The sequence below is a fragment of the Astyanax mexicanus genome, chromosome 6 (assembly GCF_023375975.1).
Source record: "Astyanax mexicanus isolate ESR-SI-001 chromosome 6, AstMex3_surface, whole genome shotgun sequence".
NCBI classification, from domain to species: Eukaryota; Metazoa; Chordata; class Actinopteri; order Characiformes; family Acestrorhamphidae; genus Astyanax; species Astyanax mexicanus.
This window is the reverse complement of record NC_064413.1, coordinates 12547875-12557572: the sequence shown is the minus strand read 5'-3', so window position 1 is coordinate 12557572 and position 9698 is coordinate 12547875. Positions and strand designations below refer to the sequence as shown.

The 9698-nt window shown below is 35.6% G+C and overlaps 1 protein-coding gene across 1 annotated transcript; it reads right to left on the bottom strand.

Annotated features, from left to right (window-relative positions):
* Nucleotides 1-1121: 1121 nt before the first annotated feature.
* On the bottom strand, nucleotides 1122-8269 carry LOC103021781 (anterior gradient protein 2 homolog). The gene is made up of 8 exons (XM_022673344.2): nucleotides 8191-8269; nucleotides 7884-8020; nucleotides 6716-6779; nucleotides 5622-5674; nucleotides 5365-5441; nucleotides 5139-5202; nucleotides 2340-2423; nucleotides 1122-1898 (listed from the first exon to the last, which is right to left on the bottom strand). Exons 2-8 carry the CDS (start codon nucleotides 7999-8001, stop codon nucleotides 1849-1851), a joined length of 510 nt encoding a protein of 169 aa, XP_022529065.2. The 5' UTR covers nucleotides 8002-8020; nucleotides 8191-8269; the 3' UTR covers nucleotides 1122-1848.
* Between the last annotated feature and the right edge of the window lie 1429 nt (nucleotides 8270-9698).

Below are 9698 nucleotides of genomic sequence, written 5' to 3'. Positions count from 1 at the left end.
TAGAATTCTCTGACATAATTCAGAATTCATTGTTCTATTAATAAAAGCAAGTAGTCCAGGCCCAGATGCAAAAAAATAGGCCTTAACTATAATATTACCATCACCATGTTTGACAGATGGGATATTGTTCTTATACTGCACAGTGTTCTCCTTTCTCCAAACAAGCTATAATAATTAATCATCTTATGTTTGAACCCACAAATTTGTCTCATGAGCAAACATACTGGAACAGGTAAAATTAAAGTGAATAAGACTTAAGTCTGTGACCCACTGATAAATGATAATAACCTTCTGCATTCTTCTTCTGTGACGCTTTTTCAGGCTACATTTTGTTTTGGTCATTCTCTTGCTGCATGATGAAGGATCTCCCGATCAGTTTGGTTTAATCTTTTTTTAAATTCACAGACAAAATTTTTAAATAAAAATGAATAAGCAATGCAAGCTCAAATCATGATGAGCTGGTGTGTTTTATACCATGAGGAGATAATTTCTTTCTCCACTCTTTCTCATCACATTGGTAAAAGTTAATCTTTGTCTCATCAGTCCATATTCAGTCCACAGGCTTTGCTCTATACTTCTTTAAAAAAAGTAGCCTGGTCTTCCTATTCTTCTTGCTGAGTATCTGGTAAAGCCTCTGTACTTTTGTTTCTGAAGTCTTCTGTGAACAGTAGATTTTGATACATTCACTCATGCCCTCTGAAGTTTGTTGCTGATGTCACTAATAGTTATTTTATAGAAATTAACAGTGTTTTTTCTTTACAACACTCACAATGTTTCTGTCATCAACTGCTGTGGTTTTCCTTGGTCTACCTGTTCATCACCTGTTATGTAATACACCAGTGACAACATTTGTTCTGGCTATGAACAATATTTGTGATTTTCCATCTTCTCTCACATGGCCTTGTTTCTTGTTGGTATTCCTTTAACTATAAATGCAGTCTGAACAGATAAATCCCAAATCTGAAACTGAGTGCTGTTTATTGTTTGAATAATTAATGAAAATGATAAATAATTGTACAAGAAAAAATGTGTAAACTATGTATTCGGTCCAGATTTAAATACTTGGAAATAAAAGCTGAAATGTTGATTTTTTGTATGATATTAACCTTTTAATGTCAAATTCAAATGTTTACAGTGTACAGCAGAAAAAATGGGATTTACCTACAATTTTAGACATTTATTTCTTTTATTGTTGATGCTTATGGCTTACAGACAAAGAAAACCCAAAAATCAGTGTCTCAGAAAATTAGAATATTATAAGAGACCTATTGGTACTTTTGGCAGTGTTGACCGTGTTTCAAGTCTGCTGGAAAATAAAATGTGCATCTCTAAAAAAGTTGTCAGCAGAGGGAAGCATGAAGTGCTGTAAGATTTTGTGGGAAAACACTGCACTGACTTTAGACTTGATAATAAAACACAGTGGATCAACACCAGCAGATGACATGTCTCTCCAAACCATCACTGATCATCAGTAAATTTTACATTAGATTTGTAAATCACGGGACCAGAGTCTGGAGGAAGAGTGGAAAGACACACAGTTCAAACTGCTTGAGGTCTAGTGTGAAGTTTCCAGAGAGACACTGCATTTTCATTACATGATTATTTAAGAGTCTATATGCAAACACAAATGTATTTTTATACAGTAAGGAATGCAACACTGATGCAGTACATTACACGAAATGGAAGTGCTTAAGGTAGACTAACAAATCCTCTGGACCCATTTTAGTTAAAAATATTTTACTGCACATTTTTACACAAGTTAATATACTGTATGAACAGATATAAACACTTAACTATGAGACCAATCTAGATAATATAACTGAGATTAAACATGGTCATTGTTTGATGTCACAGCTCTGTTTTCAGAAATGTCTTTGCACGCTCCATGTTGTTTCTCACTGTTAGAATAAACAGAAATAACATTAATTTCTAGAAAAACTGTTTCTACATCACTTTTACAATACAGTCACAGGATCAACAAAGCTAGCTGGTGGATTAGCAAAGTAGTTACAATACAATTAGTGTAAATGAAATGTTTCTTTCTTTCTTATGATTTTTATACATTGTAGATAAATGTTCTTTTATTACAAATTACCAGTTTGATAGTCTACACTGGTTGTTGTTCTGTATTTGTTATTATTTTGTTTATATTTTAATTGGGACGGAAAACATTTTGTGGTGGGTTAGGTGGATGATAAGTGGCCTAGATTGCAGGCATGTAGAAACAATCACCTGCTTCACTGCAGCATCGTACAGTCCAATAATGCGCCCCTTTCTCTTAAGAATTTTTTATCCAATATCAGCCAGTTACAATTCAAGTGGTAAATGATCATACTTACAGAGGTTCATATCACTTGGCTCATAAGCATACTTCCTGTTGGAATAGGGACCAGTGATGTCAGCGCGAACTGTCATTGAGGGATCTGGAGAAAAACAAGAAAGGAATCTAAAAAATATATATATATGAAAATGCTTTGTGCAGTCATTGCAACAGCTGCTCACTCAAATACAGTGCCCTGCACATGTATTGGAATAGTGAAGTTAATCCCATTATATCTGCTGTTGACTGAAGACATTTGAATTTGACAATAAAAGATTAACATGAGACAAAAGATCAACATTTCAGCTTTTCAGCTTTTATTTCAGCTTTTTATTTTCCTGAGGTGTCAGGTGTGTTTTGTTTCCCAGGTGTGTCCTGATACATTAATTATTCAAACAATAAACAGCATTCTGTTCAGGTTTTATCTGTGCAGACTGTGCATTTATACTTAGAAAAGTAACCAACGTGAAAACCAGAGAGCTGTCTATGGGTAAAAACTAGCAATTGTGAAGCTGAGAGCAGATGGAATATCAATCAGAACCATTCCACATAGCAAATATTGGCCACAGCCAGCACAACCATTTGGAATGTCCTGAAGAAGAAAGTCATCACTGGTGTACTTTATAACAAATGTTGAACCAGCAGACCAAGGAAAACCACAGCAGTTGATGACAAACATTGTGAGTGTAGTAAAGAAAACCCTAAAACAACTATTAGTGACATCAGCAACAACCTCTGGAGAGAAGGAGAGAAGCTATCACAATCTACTGTTCACAGAAGACTTCATGAACAAAAGTAAAGATGCTTAAAGAGGTTTGAAGATGAAAACCAATGTTAACAAGGTGAATAGAAAGATCAGGCTGGAATTTACCAAGAAGTACAAAGAAAAGCCTGCACACTAAGAAAAGTAAGTACAGATTTGTACCTAAAAGAGTACAAAGCTCGTCGCTGGGGCTGTACCTTATATTGAAGTACAAAAAGTACCTTTCAGTAAAAGTCCATTTTTTGTACCCAAGGTTTTGGTGCCAGTAAAGATGATAAAGATTATAAACATTATCATCAACTAAATATGGCTCCAAAACTTGATGATCCAAAATGTGCAATTAAAATATATATTGTTTATTAGTACAATGATACAGAATACTGAATGTACCCTTTGGCTGGATAAATGGTACAAATTTGTACTTATTGCTGTTAGAAACTACTTTGTACTTCAGAGGGAACAAATCTGACCCTGTAAAGACCAGTATTGTACCTTTGAGGGTACAATTATAAAGAGTGTACCTTTGAGTACAAAAAAGTACTCATATCGTACCTCTGTTTTTTAGAGTGTGTGCACTGATTATGAACTGATGTGACAAAGCCAAAATTTGGAAAAAGAAAGCACCTGCTCATGATCTCAAACATACCAGCTCATCTGTGAAACACAGTGAGGGCAGAGTCATGATTTGAGCTTGCATGGCATCTTCTGGGATGGGCTCATACATTTTTATTGATGTACTGAGACTCATTACATTACATTACATTTGGCAGATGCTTTTGTCCAAAGCGACAATAGTGAAGTACAAAAATAATAGAAGTTAAGGTAAAAACATATTTAAATAGGACCTAAAGGAGGTCAAAAAGAAATAATGGGACAGAGGAGGAATGGATAAGAAGGAAATGGGGTTAGAAGTAGTTAGTGTGTTAGAGGTGTTAAGAGAGTAAGTGCTCTTTGAAGAGCTCTGTCTTCAGGAGTTTATTAAAGATAGTGAGAGATTCTCCTGATCTGGTAGTGGAAGGTAGTTTGTTCCACCATTGGGGAACTCTGTATGAGAACAGTCTGGATTGCTTTGTGTGAATGTTTGTTTGGTAAAGTGAGTTGACGTTCATTGGAGGAGCGCAGCGGCCGGGAGGTGGCGTAAGCCTTCAGGAGTGAGTGCAGGTAGGAAGGAGCTGTTCTGTCATCACCTTGTAGGCGATTGTAAGAGCTTTGAATTTGATGCGAGCATCAACTGGTAGCCAGTGGAGCTCAATGAGCAGCGGAGTGACATGTGCCCGTTTTGGTTGGTTGATGCTTATAGAGAGGTTGTGTTGAAAAGATGGTTTTGCTGGTATGACCAGAAGTTTAGTCTTTGAGAGATTTAATTGAAGGTGATGCTCCTTCATCCATGAGGATATGTCAGAGAGACACTGTGATATCCGTGCAGAGATTGAGTGATCTTCAGGTGAGAATGACAGGTAAAGCTGGGTGTCATCAGCAAAGCAATGGTAGGAAAATGGTAGGACTCAGATATGATGCAGTTACTGCAAGCGAAGGATTTGCAACTAATATGAAATCTTATTTACTTTAATTTACTTAAAGTTTATCTGTTCCAATACTTTTGTTCAGAAGAAAAATGGGTGGGTTCAGACAGAAGCTGTTATCTTTTGAATTGTGCATCAGATATAAAAACTGAAATGTTAATCTTTTGTCTCATATTTATCTTTTAATTTGAAACCCAAATGTTTTCAGTCTACATTTTTAAGGACTTGCTCAATTGTTGTCAACAGCAGTGCTGTACTAAATTCACAGACTAGGAAATATTGTGTTACACAACATTACAGAAAACAATAAATAATATGTTAAATAGTATATGCAGGTATGTGTCTATATTTTATGCTTAATGATCAGCTAGCTTACTAAAAGTGTACAACTTAATGCCTCCTCACAACTTATACAGGTGCGGGTATTTCACACTTCATGATCGATTTACATGCTGTCCCATGGCTTTTGGTGGCAAAAAGAACAAACATGTGTCCATGGTCTGATATGTCTATTATATGTAGTGTAACTCACCGACAAAGAGGATTCTGGGAACATACTGTCCATCTGGAGACAGATGCTTGTCTGTGGTTTCATACTGTAAATATTAAGACATTGTTAAATGTATTTTTTATAGTAGTGTAGTTTTAGATTGTATTGCTAAAGTTGTAGTGCTAAAGTTGAATTACAGGTGAAAATTGGGTTTTAAAGACCAGCCCAATATTTCTTTCTGCTTATCAGTACAATAAGTCAAACTCACCACCAGATTAAGGAGAATGAAGTGCTCATCAGCAAGCCTCTGGATCTCTTTATCCTTAGCAAAGGCTTTCTTTAGAGCTGATGAAGAATAAGATAAAGTAGATAAAGTGTTCCTCTATTTCCTGGTATAATTGAAATGACGTACAAGTAATCACTTCAGCATGAATGGACAGAAAACTTCACTGTGTCCTTAAAGGGCTGGCCTGTCTTAATGACATGATTGCAATCAGCTGATTTAAGCTGAGGTTTAAAATGTACCTTGACTGTGTGGGCAGTCATCCAGGTGGAAAATGACCATGAGTGGCTTGTTCCTGTGGTAGATAGACATTTTATACATTCATCATCTAAAAAAAACAAGTGCACACTCAAGAAAGCGTCAGATTTCAATGCTATTCGGATGGAAGTTGAAGGTTACCAGGAACCCGACCCGGTTCTAGACCATAATGGGTGGGCATGTTTATAGTCATATTTTTAAAGCCAGAGCTAATGATACTGGTTACATTTGATGTATAAAAAGTAAAGAAATAAAATGTTGTATGTGCATTCAAGCTTATACATAAAGCATTATAATTAAAGAGTATACTTTGCTTATGTAAATTAATAAAGATTCTCTTATTGTGATTAATTTACAAAAAATCTGGTTAAGGATTGTAGGACTAGGAAACATTAATAAAATACAGCAGAGTAACTGCGTTTTCATGATTGGTTCAGAGATTTTTTTTCAGAGATAATGTAAAAAATAGGAGTTGCTCGCATTGAGCTTGGGGTGGGGAGGCAAAAACAAATCCAGAACTAAAACCAGCCCTGCTAGGAACAATAAATTAATAAAACTTTACAATGATACAGGCTCTATATATTGAGCTGGACTTGCAGAGGTTCCTAATAGTGTCCTGTGATTATCCATTTCATGCAGTCTGAATATTCACATACATCCTGCAGATTTTGAAGTAGGGGTGGATTGGTGATAGCGCGTAACAACATCCCACACATTGTCAATCAGGGATATCAGCCACATGACAATGAATTGAGAATGTGTGGGATGCTATTGGAAGCGCTATCAACACTATCAACAAATTAAATTATCATCATTTAAGACACTATTAGGAACCTCTCCAACAATGAAGTCTCAGAGACATTTGGCATATAGTGTTACACACACATTACACACTACTTATCTATGTATAACTCAATAAAAATATTCAAATACTCAATAAATAGTTGCCCATAACAGTCTTTTCTTTATGTAATGTATTATTCCTTGTTTTTAGAAACTTGCTTAAAAACATTTTAAATGAACTTATTGTTTTTGCTAATGATCAGCAGCGTATACTACTAAAAGGATAGTTTCTCACCTTGAACGTGCCCAGAACAGTGCCTCCTCATATGTCTGAGCCCAGATCAGCTGGTCACCCCATCCTGAGAAGAAATCAGAGTGAATGCACAATAAGGTTCTGTATGACACACTGTCATATCAGAAGTCATGGGATAGCAGCTCGTAAATTGATCATGAAGTTTTACCCAAGGTATGGCTTTGGAATAACCACACCTGTGTAAGTTGTGAGGTGTTATCTTATTGTGAGTAAGATTAAACACTAGTTTTGACCACAGTGTAGTCAAAACCAGTGTCTCATATTAATCTTTTCAAAATAACATTTGTAATTGTATTGTGAGAACGTATAATTTTTTTTTTTTACTCACATTTCTTTGCACAACTTTGTGCGGGTACACTTGATAATGCTAGTTTTTGCTCTGTTTTCAGCTTCTTCATTCATATAAAAGCTTCACTGGAGTCTTTACAACAGCATTTTTCTAGTTATTTCTAGTTCTCAACATATCAACAACTGGTTTGGTAAATCAAATCTTGCTGATGTTAGATCAGGTAAGGGCATCCAGGAGAAATCTGGAGCTACACTTTTGTTCCTCAGCTTCTCTAAAATTTAGATATTCCTGTTACTTTTTACTGTAATTACATTTATTTGCATCTGTTTACATCATAGGTGGTGCTTTTTTCAGGGAAAACACTCGTATTGCTGAGATAAATGAATTAAGTGTAATTTGCCTAGGTGCCTAAAACTTTAACACAGTACTGTATATACACTTTATTGGAATTGTATCAGAACTGTTGCTCTAAATGTATTATATGAAGCAGTGGAAAATGGAGTGGCAGCACATTAAACATCTGCAATATCTGCAATACCTTAAGAATACTTGTGGAGATTATAGTTTACATGTTCTTTTAGTTCAAGAAAATACAGTCATCAGCTTTAGCTTACAAGTTCTCACATTAAAGATAGTCCACAATTTAGTTTATAGGTTCTCAAATCAAAAATACAATAAAATACTAAATTAAAAATACAAGTACATGTTTAAGCTTGCAAAGTTCTCTAATTAAAAGTACGAGCAAGTTTAGTTCTCATGTAAAAAATCTGGTCCAGATTTAATCTTAATGTTTGCTACAGACTACCTCCACACAGTAAAGTTGTATAGTAAATCCTGGCATGTAAACGAGCAAAAACCCACCTCTGGAAAGAGTCTGGGGAACTCTTTTCTCCTGCTTGACAGCGGTCTTCTCTGACTTCGCCATGATGGACGTCACGGCCACCAAAGCCAAGAATACTGACAACAGTCCTTTAAACATTTTCTTTTGACTTTGAAAGCTGTATAGAACAAAACATGTCATCTGCTCTGGGATACATTAAGTTATTTATAAAACTATGCAGTGAGTGAATTAAAGAATTACAGAGAGTATCTGAGTGTCTAATACTAACTAGTGCTGCACATTAGAGCATTAAAATATAAAATAAGTTGTATGATGTATGTTGGTTACCTAGATTCTGGATCTGCGTGGTGGAAATATGTGCGGTTGTCCACGGCAATGCACACGGTCGGCTTTAACTATCAGAAAGAACCCAGTTGCAGAAATGCCTTAAATAGGAAATTGTTTCATAATTTACTTTAGCATATCATGGGGGGACTCAGCATTAACATCAGTGTAACAGTGACTCAGCTAACGGTCCCCTATGAAACTCTCATGAAAAAGGTTTAAGCCGCCCTGAGAAATAGAGTTAAAGAAGAACATTTTAAGTAAAGGTGCTTCCCCACTTGCCCTGTTAATGTAGCCCTTTTTGAACAAAATAATTTGTTCTGGAACTAGTTCCATTTAGACTTAAAAGAACATTGGTGCTTTTCAGGGAACCAGCGTGGGTTTGCACCAGTTTTAGTAAAAGATTCATAACAGAATACATCATCAAAAGAAAGAGCTGGTTGGTCTCTTGGTTTGTGCTGAAGAATCTACTATTCTTTGGTTCCATCTGGGAACAAACTTTTTGGGTTCCATAACCTATTTTTGATTGTGAAGTGATTTAAAAATTAGGTGCGCAAACTGTAACAGAGCTTTTTCCACATTGTTTGAAAGTGATGTTATACATTATACTCCTGACAGTAAATGTCACTACTGAGTAAAATAGAGCTTCATGTACAAGAGATACAGATCAGATTTGTTCCCTCTGATGTACAGAGTAATTTCTTACAGCAATAAGTACAAATTTGTACCATTTAACCAACCAAAGGGTACATTCAGTATTCTGTATCACTGCACTAATAAACAGTATATATACTTTAATTGCACATTTTTTATTTGAAAGCGAGACAATTTTGGATCATCAAGTTTTGGAGCCATATTTAGTTGATGATAATGTTTAGAATCTTTATAATCTTTACTGGCACAAAAAACATGGGTACAAAAAAGGAATCTCACTGAAAGGTACTTTTTTGTACCTCAATATAAGGTACAGCCCCAGCGACAAGCTTTGTACTCTTTTAGGTACAAATCTGTACTTAATTTTCTTAGTGTGCAGGGAAACCACCACAACTAAGTCCCATTTACTTACGGACAAATATAAGAAAGACACGGAAGCAGAATCAAGAGGCGGAGTCTGTTAGACAGAGTTGAATTTTAACCCTAAATAATAACACCAACTCTGTGGATTGTTCTCTGTGGGTTGTTGGAAAAACTCCCAGGGAGTTAAACAGCATCAGGCCACAGATCTCGACCCTCCTCATATCTGTGGGCAATGCCATAAGAAATCTGTATGCTTCAATGCCCAACCATATTTCTTCTAGTATTCAGGCTAGAGGCAGTCAAACAAGGAACTTGAGCCTTTTTTCTATATTAGACTCATCATTTCACTGTAATACTGAAAACACTTACATACAGTATATAATTAGGTCATAATCAGGCAGGTACCCCAGGTGTATTTATGTTTGTTAGTTGTAAGATATTAGGGGGAGGTTAGTTTTTGTTTCCATATTTAATGTATGGTAAAGATTAGATTA